Source organism: Balearica regulorum, chromosome 21 (assembly GCF_011004875.1).
Source record: "Balearica regulorum gibbericeps isolate bBalReg1 chromosome 21, bBalReg1.pri, whole genome shotgun sequence".
Classification (NCBI taxonomy): Eukaryota; Metazoa; Chordata; class Aves; order Gruiformes; family Gruidae; genus Balearica; species Balearica regulorum.
This window is the reverse complement of record NC_046204.1, coordinates 1915673-1935619: the sequence shown is the minus strand read 5'-3', so window position 1 is coordinate 1935619 and position 19947 is coordinate 1915673. Positions and strand designations below refer to the sequence as shown.

Sequence of the window (19947 nt, the reverse complement as noted above, 5' to 3'; positions counted from 1 at the left end):
TTTCTACTCACTGTGAATTAATAGTGATGCCTCATTGCCCTCTCTCTTTTAAAATAACGTCAAACTGGATCTGTGCTTTCACAACAAAACATGTTAGGGCAATGTTTCAGAGCTCAACTTGTAATTACAAACTGAAGGAGACTCCCATAGATTCCAACAGTTACCAGCACAAGTTAGGATCCCAGCTTTCTGTCTTGTGTGACTGCTGTTTTGGAGTCAGCCTTTGACCTCCTTTCTCTGAGGAAGGTATCCATCTGAAAGTTTTGGAAAGCTGAGTGTTCTGTAGCCAGTGGGCAGGAGATAGGTAAGAAAAGGGAAGGAGAATGTCAGGCAATGATGAAGAGATACAGTATGGAGACAGCTGACGGCATGTAAGAGGAGAAAAGAGCTTTAAGGGTAAGACACAGAACTGAATGAACAAGCTAACATCACAACAGATAGTTCTAAACACTGTCCTTTGGGATTATAGCTGATACACTTAATCATTCTATGTAATAAGTGAATGTTTCTATATATATGTGTGTGTGTGTAAATAAAATTAAACCCAGCATGAGTACTTTGGCTTCTGGAGAAGTTGCTGCTGGCAAAAGCATAGTTTTCTATGATTATAGAAAATACTGGTGTGAGGGAAGGGTGCCTTCTGTTACGTGAGCAGATACCTGGGTGTAAGCAACTGCTGAGCTTAGTGCATTGTATGCCATTTAGCTATGTTCCTATAGTAAATATTGTATAATAAACAGTTAAAGCAATTTCCAATATTTAAAAAAAAATTTGTCTTCTCCAGGTTTGCAACATGCAAGAGACCCTGGGAAGATACACTGAAGACTTGTAACTATTTTGCTCCTGGGAAGGGCCATCACATCCATTCTATCAAGACTGAGCTCAGTGGTAGTTCTTTCTCCACACTGACAATATAAATTCTATTTTTCCATGCATGGAATTTGTGTCAGCAGGATTGAACCAGGACAGTATCCCGAATGTGGAGTTCCAGAGAAGGCAAGCACTGTAACTTCTGAAGTAAGCCAGCAACACCCTGAAATTCTTGTTTTTTCTCAGATACTCTTATTACTTGACTGAATCTTTCTGCAGATACCTATTCTGAAATACTTTGACTTGGAGCAAACGCTGTTGTGCTCTGAAAGCTTGAGATGGCTCTGACTTCTCCAAAACCTGTAGCAGGGGATTTGACACAAAGAGAAGAACTCCTGCCCCATGATGGAAACTGTTTCTACTTCCTCTCTGCAAACATCATCACAATAGGTAGGTGGAAGGTTACTGTCCTTTCGTCAAATAGTTTGGGATGAAGAATACTTTCTTTTTCTCCCAATTTACTTTTATTATCTTGAGATTTCATTATGGAACTTCTAGTTTTCCTTAAATTTGTCCAGAACCAGGACAGAGGGAATTGTGCTTGTATGTTCCTCAGTTCCTTTTTTCTGTGTAGTTGGTATGATGACATTTTAAAAAAACAAGAAAAGCAAAACAAAAAACCCAAACAAACAAAAACCCACAAAGAAACAAACATCCCCCACCCCTACAAAAACCCAAACAACAACAAAAAAAAACCGCCAAAACCAATAAATTGTCACTACTGTGGCCTGTGCTTGACCTGTTCTGGTAGTTGGTGGCATATATGAGGCTGTAAACACCTGATATAGACTGGGAATTAAATGAGATGGTATTGGAAGGCAAAAATTGTAGCAAGTTTAAATAAAATATGGAATATTGCCTTATACAATAAGGATATCTCTGAATCAATCTTTCTTATGGCCTTGCTTGTACATTTTGTGAAGTTTGAGTCATGGGAAGGGACTTTCATGGGTAGAATCACTAAAATTTCTCATCACATTTTCTTAGACTGGTGGTTTTGCATGATGATCTTTACACTTGCAGTCTTAGGAAAGTTCAAACTGCTTTTATTTGTTTGTCAGCACAGTGGTGTGTTCACCTACTAGTAGCAAGCCCTCTAACATACAGGAAGATATGATTAAAACTGAGCCTTTTGGCTCACTGTTTTAAACTGGCACCTAGACTAATCCCCTGACCCCTAAACTCTTCTCCATTAAAAACAGTTAGTTTCTTGGTGATTTTAATGGTGAAATTTATGTATATGTTTTATAAACTGGTTAGCGTGAAGGAACTACTTGCTTTTTCACTGTTTAAGTACAGCATGAATTATGAACCCTTTTGCTGCATCATAAGATTATGACACTAATGTTATAAGTGTTTCCCAAGACATGCTAAACAGCATAGTTTCTTCATGTAACTGGTAACATTTATACTTGAATAAATGATTGGAGTGTTTCTGAGATGTGCTTAAATAGATGGGAAACTGACTTCTTCTCCCAAGTTAAGGAAAAATACAAATAGTACCCTCACCTGATGTGGTGGTTACAATCTTGATGTGTTGTCTTCTGTGGCTGTAAATAATAATGATATACCAAAAAAATTGGGGACATGGCAAATTTAACAGGTAGGTTGGAAGGACTATGTAAGAGTGCTCTTATTTACCAGACCTTCAAATGGCACAAGTTTGCGTCAGTAACAAACTGGCTCTGAATCATTGTCTGACATGTGGCTTAAGTGGTGTATGCACATTTCCCATAAAATGCCTACAATCCCTTCTGATCTTCAGCTGAATCTCTAATGGCAGGGAATGTTTCAGTTCTTGGTTTGCTAAATATATGAAGTTTAAAATGTCTTCAAAGATCAATAAGCATATTTGGAGATACATGCCTGTCTGCTTCTGAAACCACAAATGATGTGCATGTTATCCATGATTTGTTAACAAAGAATCATAACGGCGCCTTTACAGAAACCAAAAGATGCATCCATGTTCCTGGCTGTGTGCCTTTCATTGTATCTGTAGGAATGTAAGGTTTGTGTGTTCGAAAAATAATGTATTTCTAACATAAGCGGGTTTTCAAGTATAAAACCAAGCAGCTGTATACAGAAACTGCACTCCTGCTGTTAGATTTTCATGTCCAAATGCAGTGGGAACCCAATATTAGGCTGTTTGCTTATTCTTACCCGTTACCTGTTGGGGACAAGAAGGGATATCTGGTTTAGTTTGCAAATGTGGCTAATAAAAGTTAACACCTTTCTGAAAGAATGCAAATCTGCCCATTGCATTTTTAGCTGCCTCCCAATGCTGGTTAGCAGAGATGTTTTTCTGAGATGAATTAATTAGCTGGAATATCTTCAGTTGATAGTAGTTTGGGGCTTGTAGCCTCCTTTTGGCAATTAATGTAGATTGGAAACAATGCATGTAAAAATGAAGCTGATGAGACAGGTAAACACAGATGAGAAAGAGAGAAGGAATAGAATCTTAAAGCCTTGGTGGTTTAAGAGATAAGCACTGGAATTTAAAAGGAATGTGTATCACTTCTTTGCAGGACAGGTAGTCAGAAGATGGCCAGCATGAACTGGCTTTTGAATATAGGTAGAAATGAGATCTGCCATTTATTAAATGGTATCAATCATATCCCCATTAACCCTTGTTTCTAGGGTTTAATTCAGGAACTAGTAGAGATCAGAATTATATCTAGCAGGAGGAAAGAGAATACCTATTTTCATATCTGGCATTGCAAGTTTTATTTCCATAGATCTCTGAAGCATCTCGTGCTGGTGATTGATCCTAAAATAGGAAAGTATTTAGATTTAAATCATGTTCTTAAGAACAGCGGATTTGAGGGAGGAAGATTGTAGGAGAAAGGACAATTCATAAGAATTACAGAATTTGATCTATGTGGCTTTGCTAGAGCAAGTGTTTGTGTCTGCTGAATTCCTCTTAAGAAGGCAGTGAGGTATGCTGAATCTTTGAGACACAAAAAATAATTTTTCTTGTCAAAGCAATTCATACTAAAAGAAACAAACAGTGGTAGCCCTGTAACTTAGCATTATCCTTTTTGTGGGTGATTCTAGTGCAGTTGCCCATCAACTGTTATTTGGCTTTCAGCCAGGCTCCCTTATTCAGCAGCACCAAGTGCTCTAAAATATTTTATTCTTAATCTTTACCAGATATATTCCAGAAGGGAACACTAAATGCTGTGAAAACCAGAAGGAATCACTGAAAGCCATAAGAGCAGCAAAGAAAACCCAACCTCTTCTTCAAAGCAAAACATTTTGGGCCACACTTAAAAACTGTAGTGTCATAGGATGAGACTGTCTAAGCCAATTGCAACTTTTTTCCTTGATTCTTTCAAGTGCTTCTGGAAAATCTTTCTTGAAGTTGATGGGAGTGGGATTTATACTGCCTCAGGTTGTGGCTTTGTGCCATGAAGTTGTCTGAATTGAGCTGAGATACAGAGCTCAAAGAATAACTATTGTTAGCTGTTGCTCTTTTTTGAGTGTTGACAGCTTGTGCAGAGGAAAATGAGTTCTTCTCTTAGGAAGCCCAAGATTACAGATGTGATTTTGCACATCGGGTGTTGACTGGAGATTGGGTAGGAGGAAGGGAATTGTGTACCTGGTGTGTGTGGCAGATGAATTTGTACAGGAGAGATTGTGAGGAGGAGGAGCTGGTTTGTTTCATTTAAAATAAAAAAGTTGATTTAGCCCAAGATTTTAATTGGAACTTCATGTATTCAATACAGGACTCATTTGCTTGAAATACATTCTTATTTACTGCGTACGGTCATGAAGCAGACAACGCTAAAAGTTTTGGCTTGGCTCTCACAGGAGATAGGAACTAATTTCATCACAGGAACTAATTTCATAATTTTGGCCAGATTTCCAACAGTTGTGAGATCAATTTAGCTTTCTACTGGCTTACAATTTGGGCTTATGTATATTTTTTACAAGCATTTATGGGGCTTGATTATATTTGTATTGTAGCAGTATTAAAAATAGCTTGTCAGTGAAAATATAATCCATAATTAACTGTCATTACGCTAGTTCTTATCTTTATCTTATCATATATTTAGTGATACTAGTGTTCTTCCTAGTAGAGGTAGCCATCATGTTTGATCATCGTTTAAATGTGCTTCTTGGGTTCGCTATATGCAGTAAGTACTTAAATAGTCTATATTTATTCTTGATTTTATGCAGGTAAGTGGAGCATCTGTTCACAAATAAATTATTCTAATGACTGCTTTCTTATTTTTAGAAAATAACCATAAAGCATATTCTTAATTGAAAAGTAATCTAAAGGAAATGAACAAATTTTCAACTTCCTGCAAACAGTAACTACAGTTTTACTATTATGCATGTGTTAAATGCATACACATTTTTTCAGCAATGTTGCAGGATTTTTTGATTCTTTCAAAAGTCTGTTGAGCCTCTATTAGTGTACTGGTGCAGCTTAGGCAAATGGCTGAGCATTTAAATGAAGCTTGCATTGAGTGTCATGATCACTAGCAATGGAATGAAGCATGTGCTGAAGTACTTTGCTAAACTGGGGCCTTTCCTAAGAAGTATTATTCGTAGCTGATGAATGTTGAATACTGAAGGCCTGTAGTGGGATCTTGAGCATTCCGCTGTCCTCTCGTGGCTTTGCATAACTCTTGAGTTCTCCTGTCCTGAACTCTACAAGCTGTTCGATTCATATCTCATGGTACCTCAGCATGTGAAGATACGTGTGCGCACATGCTCTGGGGAAGGTTGCCCCACTACTACTATTATAGTGTGTCAATAGAAAAAGAGAAATATTTACAAAAATTGTTTCCTGCCTCTAACTTGCAAATTGCACCAACACTGATAATTTTTTTCTAGCTTTTTCTTATAAATTGGTTTGCAGGGGGGTTGAAAAAAAAGTGCAGAAATTTAGAGGTGGAATAGGTTTATTACATCATTTGTGTGTGTTCTGGCATTACAGAAGTAAGATGGTATACGATACAGCAATAACTGGAACATAACCTGACTTTTAAGGAACTAATTTTTCTTTGTAGGAAGAATTCTAATTTGTTGCCGCCTGAACAAGAATTGTCCATTATGTACTACTTTCTGTACATAAAGCTCTATCAGTACTACATAGGACAAAGTGCAAAAAAATGGCAGAAATAGCTGGAGGGAGAGAAAGTCTTCATTGTGCCTGCGCAGCACTTCCAGCATTCCAGTGCAAGTGGGTCTGAACCTAAACAAAAGCTGGTCTGCAGCTCAGGAATCCCTTTGCAGACTTGTTCAGAACACCCACTTGAGTTTGTTCTTAATTCCCTAATTAACTCTTTATGACTCAGTTTAAATGCTGTGTAGTGACAGCTCTTATCTTTGTTTGCCTTTGTATTGTAATAAGTGCTAAGCAATCTACATAGAAACGATCACAGTACTGTTGAGCTTTTGTCTTGAGTAGCCTATGCTTTCAAATATGACATTTCAGCTTTACCAGGCCTATGCTCTCAAATGTAATACTTCAGCTTTCTCATTTGGGTGAATATATCTGCAAGAAAACTTAGGAAAGGATGGAGCTAGAGTTAAGTCACTAGTTGGAATAAATCCATGCAGTTAAATAAATGCTCCTCAATCGATCATTTGGTTCCATAGTATCATAGCTACCTACAATCTACTTCTATACCATACTTATTAATCTACTTCTATACCGTACTTACTAATTTTAGATGACTTGAAACTCTTGGTATTTTCTGTGATCTTCTGATTTGTTTCATCAGTTGAGACAAAGTTTTCGAAACTTGTTGCTTTTTTTGGAATAAAATCTCTGCATTTCTGTGTAGGCTGTATATAGATGAGGAATAAGATTGCTATGTAAAAAGGAAATCTGTGTGGAATGCAAATAACTTTTACATAATTTTGCTGAATAATGTGATTCAACATTATTACAGGAGCATTGGGAAAGTCCAAAATCAAGGAGATACATGGCAAATTTGGTAATTCTCTATTTTTCAAATATGTTCTGACATGTCTAGACTCACTTTTCCCTTGTAATCTGATGAAAGAGTGTTGTGCACAGACATGCAAAATCCTGTTTGCTTAGATATATAGTACATCAGATTAGCCTGGAGAAGTACTTAAGATGGCCTTCAGCATGTGGCTCTAACATGCAGCCTGTCTACACGAGCAGCGCTTCTGTCATGGCAGGGTCTTGGGCTAGGTGATCTTTAAGGGTCCCTTCCAACCCAAACCATTCTATGATACAAGCCTGAAGAACAGACACACAAGTGATATTATGTGAATTGGCATCAGCAGTCTGAAAGGAACTTGAATTAAAGCTAGAGATCTGTGAAACTGCCCATCAGTTAAAAACAAAATGTGAACTGATACCGTGGTTCTACTAGTTCTGTGTGTATTAGTGAGTGACTGAAGAATGGATATTGGTTCAGGGTGATTTCGTTGATGCAGTTTGAATCAAATCTGAAAAGACACACTGTTTATCCCAAGTGTTTAGACTTAGACATGTCATTTGCCTTGATTTGGTACTACATAGACAGTGGATACTATAAAATTCTGACACCAAATCCTGAAGTTTTTACATAGTCTCAACTTAAAGAATTATGCTTTCAACACCTTTTTTCCTTCCTGGATGGAAAGTAAGGCCATAGTGTAATGAACATTGCAAGCTGCTGTTTGTCCTCTTTTTGCTGCAGAGGCAGAAATGGACAAGTGAGGCTTGCGGAATGCACTATTGTTTGGCAATGTCAGTGTATACTAATTTAAAGTGTTCATGAGTCTATGGACTGTTGTAATGAAGACATGAATCTAAGGATATTATACTGGACTGCTCAGCAGACCCAGATTCTAGTTCTGATTCTGTTACTGACTTCTTGTTTGACTGGTTTTGTAACTTCACTTTGTCCTCCTGTTGTCTCTTATTTTGATTATAAGTGGGAACTGCTATTCCTGCAGAACAGACACTTCCCAGTCATGTTTGGGTCTTTATTAGTGCTGAAATACAAATAATGTGCAACCTAAACTTTCATTTTTTAAAACAAAAATTTGTTCTATTTGCAGACATACATGTGTAAATAGGCAGTCAAATGTTTAGGTGCCTGAGACATCACAAACTGGTGTATTTTCATCTCAGGTGGTAGTGGTCTGGAGCAGATCTGAGGACTGATGAAACAGTGAAACTCAATTTTCAGTTTGAAAAAGGCTGTTTCCTGTTGTCCATGCTCATGAAGTGTTCTTTACTACCGTTAAAGTCTTTGAAGAAAAATTGCTTGAAAGAATTCAGTCTTTGACCTGTTTTATCTCCCATTTAAGAGATTACAAAATTGTAAGATATTGTGCCATTTGTGTAATCCAGTGTGCGTTGTAAAGGAGAAAGTGTCTTGCATTATTTGATGACAAGAGCAACTTCTGGTCCTCAGGTCATTTTGCATTAGAGAAGGTAATATTTGTCTGTAATTTAACACTAGAGGGCAGCGGTGTTCTTAATTTTGTCCATACATATGTTATATTAGATACATGCATGTTCCATAGATACATTACACCTATCTGATATAGGGCAGAGGTTTGTGAATCATATATGACGGAAGGTACCAGGAAGGCATTTGGCTCGGTATGCAGTCCCTGCCGCCCTCCCACCTCCCCACAGAAAAGGGCTGAGCAGACAGCTCGGATTGAACCACTTGAGCCCAGGTTACAGGGCCTCAAAGTATGTTTCCAGCTGCAAAAAAAAGCTTAGCGGGAACTTGAACAATCGCTTTTGTGATGGCTCATTAGAGTTTCTCTTGCAGATTATTTCAGCAATCTTCACTTAAAAAAAAAAAAAAGTGATAAAAGTGACTAGAACTTAATATTTGCTTAAATGTATCTCCCAAAACCAAAGATTTATAAAATCAGTTGAAGTTGAGTAATATAGATGTTGATGTGTTAAGGCAATGCTTAGTTGCACTTCATCGCTTATTTGCAACGAGTGATTCCTTGTAAGCATCCCTGATATGGATTGTATTTCCATATGATCATTGGATTAAAAAAAATCTTACAGCAATGCACACAACTTAATTCTTATTTTACAGCTGATTGAGGAATGTTAATCTGAATCTATGACAAATTTTGAAAGTACTTGGTGTGGTTTTGTATGTAATAGTTACTGGCTTTTTTACTCATTGTATTAAGCGTTGTCATTATTAAAGGACCTGAATTGATGCTGAAGTGCACATGAGGAGCATAGCTTAAGATATATGAACAAAACAATTGAGCAATCAAATCCTAGGAAACTAGCATGAGAAAAGACTGAGGGGAACTAATAGTTGAAATTAATGAAAGCATTAATAAAAAATAACTAAATGGAAGATCTGGATTGATTGTAAAACTTGGGTGATTTTGTTATTGTTTTGAGGTATTCAAAGATATGTAAAGCAACTAATTTAATTTCAGATAATTTGTGCAAAAATTAATCTAGATGTATCTGAAACATTTAAAATGCAAGAGTCCAATAGAATTCAAAAGTACTCTGTACTGCACTGAATGAAAATCTTTTTTGAGGCTGCTAGCGTTCATGATGAACCAGTTAAAACTCATCTGACTAAGCATTTCACGGTTGCAATAGAATAAATCTGGAATGTTTCAGTCCAGTTTAATGATCTTGATCTGTGCTGTCATGATACAAAAGCAACATAAATCTCTCAACCTCTAGCTTGTGTTCAGATTAATGCAAACACTTCACAACCTAGATTCTTTCTCAGCTGTTTTCTTCCTTTACCTGTTCAGAGTGGCCTTACAATACTATTCTGGCTTATATCTATTTCCAATCCTTCTGTAGGATAAATGATGATACAAGGCATAGCTCAATAGTAAGTCTGGACCAAGCAGTGTATGAGGATCTTGCATTTCATTTTGACTGTGCTGAACATTGGCATCTTGTCTTTCAGCTGATGTGATTCATTTATTCCTTTTTCCTGTCTTTGAGGAATGTATATTTGTTTTCTTAAGGATATTAGTTTGGATCAAATAAGCTTTTTAAGCCTTGCCATTTAGCCCAAATAGATTCATCAGGCAATGAAAAACTGCTAAGCTTTCTAGATTAATTTCTTTCTTGATTTTGTTAGGTCAGGATATTTGCCTGTTTTTTAGTGAAAGGTATTGTAATGTAGGTCTTGGAGGCTCTGTGCCAAGATGCCTAAAGGTGTTTAGTCTCCTAACGCCTATTTAGGCACGGATGTAACCACTGAAATGCATTGGAAGCCAGGAGCCTAAATACTATTGAATTTGACACCTGCAAGGGAGCAGACATGTCTTCAGTTTGTCTCCAATTCACACATACTTTGACCTTGGGCAGTGATTTTGTTTTAGAATCAGGAAATACTAATAACTACCTGTCTTTGTCTTAGTGGAGGATAAATGCGTGGAATGTTGTGAAACTGTCAGAAATAGCAATGGGAACTGTAACACGGAGGTCTGATTTGTTGGTCGTTCTCCATTGTCAGTAGGAATATTGCAGTTTGGCCTCACCTTTCTTTGCTCTGTGCTATTGAAGTCATGCGACTGTAATAAAAAGGGGAGAGTTACTTGGATAGTCAATTGATATGCCAGCTCCGTTTCTTCTGTAAAAGTGAAAACAGGGTAAAAGGTACTGATTGAACTGTCTTGCAGAACCAGTGTTTTTTCTGTACTGGGGAAAAAACCCCAGTGTATTACACTTGTAGATATAGCCATATGTTACTTTACAGTAGAAATCTGAATCTCAGATTTTCATTTCTGTAACTCAAAATCAACAGACCTTCACCCTAAACCTTGAAAAGGAAAGTAACAAATGGCAGGTTTGATGCATTAAGTCTTTCTAATAAGCAAAAATTCAACTCAGACTGCCTTTTTCCTGAGGTTGTAAAGACTACTATATTACTCCAAGACAATTTAAAGCTCTCTAGAGAATCTGTGAGCAAGTCATAGTGCCCTTACAGAAATAACCAGTGATAAAGGGGAGACTGACCAAGCACCTCCCAGGGCCGTGGGATTTCTAACTTTGAGAAGGATAAGATCAGTAACAACTGGATTGAACATTATAGGGGCATTCCACACAGGAAGCTCATTACAATTACGAGCAAATGTATATCCAACAAGAGAATTCCTTGCAAGGGGAAGGCGAGAGACTCAAATTAAAGCATGCCGACACTGTCAAGCAGAAAACGAGACCTGCTCCCATATAATTGGATATTGTCCTGTTGTTCAGGACGCTAGAATTAAGAGACATAATCAATTGTGCGAACTATTGGTGGAAGAGGCTAAAAGAAAAGAGTGGGTTGTATTCCAAGAACCGTTATTAAAAGATCCTCAAAATGAATTATTTAAACCAGATTTAATATTTGTAAAAGAGAATCAAGCTATAGTGGTGGATGTCACCATAAGATATGAAAGTAAAGAAACTTCGCTGGCGGATGCGGCAATGGAAAAAGTGAGAAAATATCAACATCTTAGAAGTCAAGTACAAGAACTAACAAACACCTCCAATATTAAATTTATGGAATTTCCCCTAGGCGCACGTGGGAAGTGGCATCATGGCAATTACGAGTTATTGGCTGAGTTAGGACTCTCGAATTCCCGACAGGATAAAGTGGCTCGTCGTTTATCGACTCGAGCGTTGTTTACATCAGTGGACATTGTACATGTGTTTGTAAGTCAAGCGCGGTCTATTGTAAGATCTTGAAACTGTTATATATCTGTACTGTACTCGAATCATGACGCGTCTTCTCTCTTAATGAGGGATCTAAATTTACTGATTTGACCAAGGTGGACGGGCCACCTATACTTAACCCGGAAAAGGAACATGTATAATTTTATATGTGTTCGATAAATAGCCTTAGACTGCAACAACTGAGTAATATGCTATCAATATCATAGTATTTTCTGATCCAAGCTACCACTGTGATGTTAATGGATCTATTACTGTGTCACTTGTAGAAGTGGAATTATTTTGTTGAGCTAAAGCCTGCGGCATGTTAAATTTTTCGTGTGCTGTTGTTAAGAGCTTTTATGGCTGAACATGGATTAGAAACTAGATTACCTGAATGTTACCTTCTGTTCTTTCACCTCCACCAAAATCTCCTCCCTCAAGTTCTCTTGTGCTTTCACTTGTATATCTGTTGCTGCCTGTAAAGATGTTAGAAGTATGCAGTGGGAAATGGGACACTTCAAGCAGAATCAATAGTACTGTTTGCACACACATTGCAGAGTCTAGGGGTGAGAATGTTGCTAATGCAATGGTCTGTCTGCATCGCTGTTGCCATCTACTGGATGAATGCACAAATGCTAAGCTGGCATGATAAGCACAAACCTAACTAAAAAGGAGAGAGAGGAGACTTTGGAACAAGAAGTTATATTTTATATATATCCTCCATGGTTTTAAAAGTTCTTATAAACAGTACAGTGACAAAACCATGATGCATAAATACAGCTCTTCTGCCATATATGACCAGTACAATGCAGGCTTCCCATGAAACAGAAATCACAGAAGACTGCACTGCATGTGTGCTCATATTTACATAGCCTCCAAACATTCGCTTCATCCTTCTAGAGTGCAGGTTTGGAAGGATTCATGCTGCATCGGAACCAGTTCTGTCAGAGTATGGTTATTCCTAGAGCTTTTGTACCTGGCACCACTTGACGGTTATTACCTAGGGCTACTACTGTGTTCCCTCAAAACTGCTCCTAGTTGCAAGGCAGAATAAAAGTTCTTGATAAGTGTGAGTATCTGGTAGCAGGGAAGTTACATTTCCTTATAGTTTGATTCTTAGAAACTAGTGAACTAAGCAAAAATAATTCTCAGTCAGATGGTTAGAGTAAGTGCAGTATGTTTAGAGGAAGTAAAGTGAGTTCTGGATTGACTGAATCAGTGCTGGAACAATCAAAAATAAAGTCTTTATAACATTAAGAGGGGAAAAATATGTTCCTTTCATTTGGATGGGGGCTTAGCCTGTGTGTTTGTCAGAGATGGGGGGAGAGGGGGAAGAAATCCAGTATTCTTTAACAAAATTCAACTATATTGGCATTATCTGTGTGAAGTTCTTAAGATACAGCCATTAGCTGTGAATAAGTCTGTCAATCAAATCAGCTCTGAAGGATGCTGTTCTTGTAAGCACTGTAAATGAAAGCTGAGTCTCTCCCTCATACATTTCCTCAAAAGTAAATTATTTGTATCTGCTGATAGTTCTGGTAAACTTAATCCCCCCTGAAAGTGACTGAATGCAGATATAGCCAAGTGACTCTTAGCCATTGTGTCTTACAGCATGCACTGCTGTCTGGCTTTGATTTCATTTGGAGTTTGGCACATGGCTTTTTAAAATCCAAGCCATCCCTGACTCTAATACTGTGAAACCTGCCTGGCTCTAGATATTGCTTACTTCCCAAAACATTGAAATGCCCTTCGTCTGCAAGCAGTTTTCTTTTTATCTTTGTTCACATTAGAATATTATCTGTCAGTTCTATCTGAGGTTAAATACTTCATCAGAGAGAGGAATGCTTTGTTTCTTGAGAGAACAAATAACTTCAGTTGTTTTCTGAAGCAAATCATAGTGGTTTTCTACAGTTAATTAACTATGAGGAACTGCTTTACGTGTGGCTGCTGCTATCTTCTAGGTAAATCCTGGATTCTTCAGCTGCATCACTGGCTATATAGTAAAAAAATGAGAATACTGTTGAACTCTGTCTCAGATATACAAACTGAAATGCTGAAGTTCCAGAAATTTCTTTCAGTAAAGACGACAAAAAATTTTGCACCTGTTCAGAGACCATCCTAATCCCCTTAACTCTGCTGTGTCTCTTACTGAATCAGAAGGGGGTGTGTTGGTTCCTAGTAGGCTAGCAGGATTTGTGATTGGATCTAAGGAAGAACAAAACTCCAGGTTTGTGTCACAGTGAATGAACTTTGTGCTTACATATGCAGATACTTAGAATGTGCCAGACTATTAGTGAAAGTCCGAGAAAATCTTTCCAAGAAAGTGCTCCAGCACAAGACAAATCTTTGTAATAGTGGTAGGTGTAGGAGCTGGGTTGCTGTCAAGATCGAGCTAAGAAGTCAAGAAATGGAGCTTAATGAAAGTTCAAAATGGTCATTTGCTAGAAGCACTAGCATTCAGATTCATGATTGCAGAACTGGTTTTGTTCTTACCGTTTACTAGTAGAAATAAGGAATAGGTGGATGACAAAGTACTGTTCGAAGGAAGGAGGGGAGAAAAGGTTGGTTTGTGCTTAATTCAGTTTGCTGTCTTCCAGAGGAAGGTGGTTAGTTAGGAAAATCTAGTTCTTTTGACTACTTTTTCTCATGCAGCTCTAGGTAAAAATTTGCATCAGAGAAGTTTTCCTGTGGGCAGGGATAAAAAAGCTAAAACTCTCAAGAGATGCAAATATCTACAGAGCATATAGTACTCCCAGGAAAACACTAAACTTGTGAAAACCTTTGCAGTTCTGGTTGATTGTACTGAACTGGCTATGAACTGTTCGTTATTAGAACAGGTGATTGAGAAAAGTGGAGCAAAATCATCCTGTCTTACATGACCGTAAATTCACAGCAAAGGAACAAATATGATTCTGCTTGGCGAACTTGAAAATTTAAGTGTTTGGGGATGAGGGTGGTGTATACAGATGCAGCCACATTTTATTTTTCTAAAGGCAATGAATTTATTTTCTTTGCAAATAATTTTGTGCTGTTATTTTGGATATTCAGGATTAGAGGTTTTAAATGCTCTACCTGAAGAAGCAGCAAGTATTAGTTGGTGGAGATTAAATATCTAGTAGAGATCTCTAGAAGTTCATAGGATTTGTGATCCCTAATCATTCTGGCATAATTGCAAAGGCACACCTCATGTAGTTGTGAGAAATCATGGCTGAGGTGGTGTCTGACTGTAGTTCCTTGTTAAGCAGTGGAAGAGAAAAGCAGAGGAAATCTTAAAAGAAGGAACGTGAGCATTAAACAGCTGTCATAAAGAATTCCCTGTTGCCTTAGAGGAATGGGCATTTCAGTATCAACTGACACTAGAGATACCAGGAAGGAGATGTCAGTCAGTGAGGAGTTAATTGTTCTAGCAAAAAGTAGTTTAGATAAAATCCTACCTCTTTTCTCTCCCCTGCTTCCTCGGGTGTTGTGTACAGTAAAGAAGCTTGTACCATCGGAAAACTGACAGTGATTCCTCAGTGACTGAGCTAATAAATGGGATGAAATTTAAACTGCCTTCTCACACAAACAGAAAGAAGGACTTGCAGAAGAGGGAGCAAGACGGAGGGAAATGCTGAGTATTTTTACATTTTTAACATAGGCAGTTGAAAAAATTATTCTTATTTCTACAAGACAATGGATTTAGGAAGCCCACCGCAGAAGCACAGTAGGTGGATTTATTCTTTTTACCATATACAGTAGGATTTTAGCTGGAGGATAAATTGTACTCGTGCTTAGGGGCACAGTTGTTTTTTAGTACTACTTTGATAACATCACATTATTCTTCCTTTTTTCTCACTTGTCCAGAGATATTTTAGCTGTTTGACCCTGTTTGTTTAGAGGATAATATTTTTTTAGACCTTATCAGCACACTGTCATTCCAAAAGCTTATCTAAGCAGGCATGTTTTATTAATTATGGCCATAGTGTCTAGATGAGTAAGACGACTGTCAAGTAAATGCAAATCCATTCCAGTTATTGTAAATGAAATATGTAGTGCTTCAGGGAAATGGTAATGCTAAAGATAGAGCAATTCATAATTATCTGACTTTTTTTTTTTATTTCAGAGCAGTTTCATTAGCTAGACGTTTAAGTGTACTCTGCAAACTTTACTGATGGAGGAAATGAAGGTGGTCTTTTAAATAAGAGGGACTACAGCACAATGCAGTGTGTTAAACTCTGCGCGTGATTTCTTAATGACACTAATCATTGCTATCTGGAGTAAAATCCTTTGTGCTAGCTGCCACACAGTTCTGGGGTACCTGTATTCTCTCAGTGATTATACAGTAGCTTTGCTCTTGCAGGTTATGCTGATCAGTTTTGATTGTGCAGTCACTCTTAGCTTTGGCTGTGATACATAGTTCATTTAAGCCATTAACACATTTAGATCTTAAATTTGATCCAATGTTGTGTGGTTTCTGTGCTTCTGTATATGCACATGTCAATTGCATGTTTTATGACAAAGCGTGTTTGTATAGAGGATGATGTTGCTTGTATCTGTGTTCTGTTTGAGAATAAAGCTATCACATCTTTAATGGTGGTTGTAATACTTCAGCTATCCTGTGTGATGAGCCATTTTGAGTAGATAATTAGTCAAGTAAATGACTGACAAGTAAATTACAGTTAACGCATGGAATGCATCTAACTGTTAAAAGCACCTGCAGGCATTCAGGTGCTGTGCAATGTCAGGTCCTCCAAAAATGTTAAACGGGAAGATGGGAGTTTATTCTAAGCTCTATTGATCAACCACTTGACTGTCTTGCAGGGTGTAGTGCTACATTCTTGGGTTTTTTCTGTGCCCACAAAAATACTGACCTTAGGGATATTCTTCCAGCGGAGCAGTTCTGTTCTTGCATTTTTCTTCCCTCTGTGGGCTTTACATAACCTTCCCTGCTCTTCTAGCGTGCATTTGCCTCAGTACTATTGAGATGCTTATGATTAATCCTCGACTGGGAGAGCTTTTTTAATAGTGCAAGTACCAGATGTTAGATTCAAGCTTCTTACAAACAGGTAGGATAGGGATAAAGTCTGTATTCTCTGCATTGTGTATCATGGTCGTGATGTCCTGTAAATATAGTTTTGGTATCAGAGTGACTTTGCCAGTAACTATCACCAGAGAGTCTGTTCCGAGTTCTTTATTGTCTAGTTTAGAACCCGATTTTCTTTCCTACTGTGAATTCAGGTGGTTTGACTGATTGTGCTGTGTGCAGTTTGCTGTTTACTTCTCACTGAGTAAAAGTTGCTAACTGACTTCGAGTAGCATCCAAGCTATGCAGATTTCCCACTTTGATCAGAACAGCTTGAGGCAGTAATAAAAGTTAGAGGTGTGAGGGAGTTGTGAAGGTCTCATGCTACTTTTTTGTTGCAAAACATGCAGCATAACTAGGTAACAAGAGATGATGCAGTGACAGATTGTTCCGTTCATTTTTGTAATGGAGAAATACATATCTGTCCTCAGCACCTAACAGGTGATGCTTATGCTCACAATGGATGAGATGCACTAAAAATGTCAGGAGGCTTTGGCAATTTCTTGGAATACGCTAGCCTGCATTGGCACAGCTTTTTATGTCTAAGACTTATAGTTCATGCAGTGGCTTGTGCACTGAATCCTTGTGTCCTCCTACACAGTGAAATAATTAAAGGCGTGTTTCCAGTTTCTGTGAAGGTTGAACAGTCTGTAGATGTGTTGTTCTCTGTTTCTATTCCTGCCTTTGACAGTGGTTGCACTTTTCCGGGCCAATTCAAAGCCTGCTGAAATCGATGGGAGAGCTTTTCTCTCCGTGATGTGAAGTTATGAGTGAGTCAGCAGCGCATCCCTGTGGCAGTGAGGGCTGACTGCACTTGTGGCACTTCGCAGGGTGTCCAGGTGGTGGAGGGAGGTGACTGTTCCCTCCTGAGCATCAATTCTGAGGCCCCATCGAGTACTGTTTCCAGTTTGGGTTCCCCAACGCATGGGTGATGTTTTCAGCCTGAGACTCCTGCAGTGCTTGATTAGATGTTATGGGTCTGGAGCATGTGATGTACAAGGAGAGAGAGTGAGGAAACTGGACTTGACTAGCTTGGAGAGGAGAGACCAAGGAGGGGATGTAATCGCAGTTTTCCGTTGCTAATGGGGATTTACAGAGAAGGTGGATCCTGACTCTTCTCTGAGGTTCGCAGTGAAAGGCAAGAAGCAAAGGTCACAAGTTGCAACAAGGGAAACTTGAACGTGGTGAGGTGGGCATGATGAGCAGATGCAGACTTCAATAACAGTGATTAAGACCTGTTAGGTACTACACCAAGTTGCCTATAGAGGCTGTGGAATCTCCAATTTGAAGATTTTCAGTCAACAGGACAAGTACAGAGCAACATGACCTATACCTGAAGCTTTAGGCTTGCTTGGAACAGGTGGCTACACCAGACATAGTCTCCAGAGGTCCTTACCAACCTAAGCTTATTTCAGCATTTCTGAAGAAAAATACTGTAATGTGATGCTTTTAACTTTTGCCCCAAAGTTAACATTACAGTAGAAATTATAATTAGAGTAAGATCTGGAATCTCAAATTCTATTTCATAATTTTCATTTGCTATGCAGTGATTCAGGAAGCCTGTAAGCTTCGTGAATGCCATGCTCACGTCTCTGTAGAAGGTTTGAACACCGTAACCCTTGGATGTTATGGCTCTTGTGAGGTTTAACTAAGCTGAATTTGCATCCTACAACTGCTTTCATGTTTAGCCTGCCAGTATGCCTGTATTTTGTGACTACTTGTTTTTAAATTAAATTAGGAAGAGTGGCCATTGTATACAGTGGCTGAATAAGGCACACAGGCAGGCTTAACGTGATTTGGTTTTGGTTTTTTTGCCATCACAAGGTCATATTTTCCAAACCAGACTCGCCCAGCAGTAGTATGGAAACTTTCACAGTTACCTTCTTCTGGAACTGATGCTAGAGATGCACAGTTTGTAAGCCTTTTTGTCTGCTAATAAATTCTCTCCCTGAAAGTGCAATGTAACAGGATCCTTTCTGGTTTTGCTTTTGTCTGAAAAAAATGCTTACAGGTGGAGGCACTTTCCCTTCAATGCATTCCCATGTCTGTCTTCAAGGGAAACTGATTCCTTCAGTATGAATCTTTCATTTGCTGTGGACTGTAAGGCTTGATAAGTTAACTTTTCTAAAGGATTCTTAGAGGAAGGTATTTTACAAGGACAAAACATGAACACTAACATAGAGGGAGATGCGAAGTTAATATGTGATGATCACTAATAAGCTAGAGGCATGGGAGTGCTGAAAACGTATAGAAGAATCAACATGTACATGGAAAATGTTACAGTGGAAGTATTCTTAAATCAAATCTATGCATCAGGTTTTAATGACAAAGACTGGTCAAAAAGTTGAAAGAACAGCACTCAGTTGGAATAGTCAAATGTGGATTTTTATAGCAATGGCCCTCAGAACTTTTGTCAATGAAGACTTCTGAGAGGCAGAAAACTGTGGCTGTGGTTTGATTAGGTGAGCGTTGTCAAGGACTGTCACTTGTCTTGATTCTAATTTTCTATCATTATAAGCTTGTTAAAAGCTTAGAAACTTCCTTGAGCAGCCCTTTTTCACTCTTGTTTTGTTTGCAAGTTTTGCATTTTCAAATTGCATCAGTTCTTTTGAACCAGAACACTGTCTTTGGTACTGGCAATTACCTGCCAATGTGTTTCTGGTGAAAATCATCAATTCACTTGCAACCTTCTGTCCCAGTTCGGACTGATAGAAAATAGTGAAGACCTTTGATACCCATGTGCTTCTAGCAAGCTTCTTCATTTGGGGTTTCATTCTTTCCCTGCATTTCTGAGCGAGCTTTCATGCCATGCCCCTGCTGTTTAGCCGTTCATATTCATAAGAGGTTAGTTCTAACCATTTTAAAAAATAAAACCTAGCTGGGGTCAAACCTTGATAGTAAAGCTTTGATGCTTGCTGCTGTAACACATGATTCAAAGTTTAGTCCCCCACAGTTCTCTCCCTTCAGAGGAGTCTCTTCATTTATTCATACATTATTTAGCTGGTGATTTGAGTAACAGATGTGTATGGGGGGGCATTCATAATTTATAACCAAGAATGAACAAACCGTGGCCTGTGGTCAGTGAGGACAGGCTAAATTTGCTGGGTTGTTGGGGGCAGGGGTTTCCTTTAGAGTAGGATTTTTTTTATGCCTTGGGGCTATTGGTCACCTCGAAGTAAGCTCAGCTTTTAGTAACAAGGGCTGATCCTGGGAATTTCTAAGGTTTGTGCCTGAGAGGTCAGAGCAAATATAAGGTGGAAACAGGATATCACTAAGCACAGTTAAGCTGCAGCATGGAGGCTTTTTTTTGGTGTTCAGACTGTGTAATAAAATATATAGAACTCTGTGGTTTCATTTAATTAGTAGGAAATAACTAAAA

The 19947-nt window shown here is 38.3% G+C and overlaps 1 protein-coding gene across 1 annotated transcript in view; it reads left to right on the top strand.

Moving 5' to 3' along the window:
- PLCH2 (phospholipase C eta 2) overlaps positions 1-19947 on the top strand; it is a 116968-nt gene that overhangs the window by 18278 nt on the left and 78743 nt on the right. The window contains exon 3 of the mRNA XM_075773256.1: positions 785-1260. Coding sequence (XP_075629371.1) covers positions 1149-1260 — 112 coding nt within the window. The 5' untranslated portion in view covers positions 785-1148. The remainder of the gene's footprint in view (positions 1-784; positions 1261-19947) is intronic.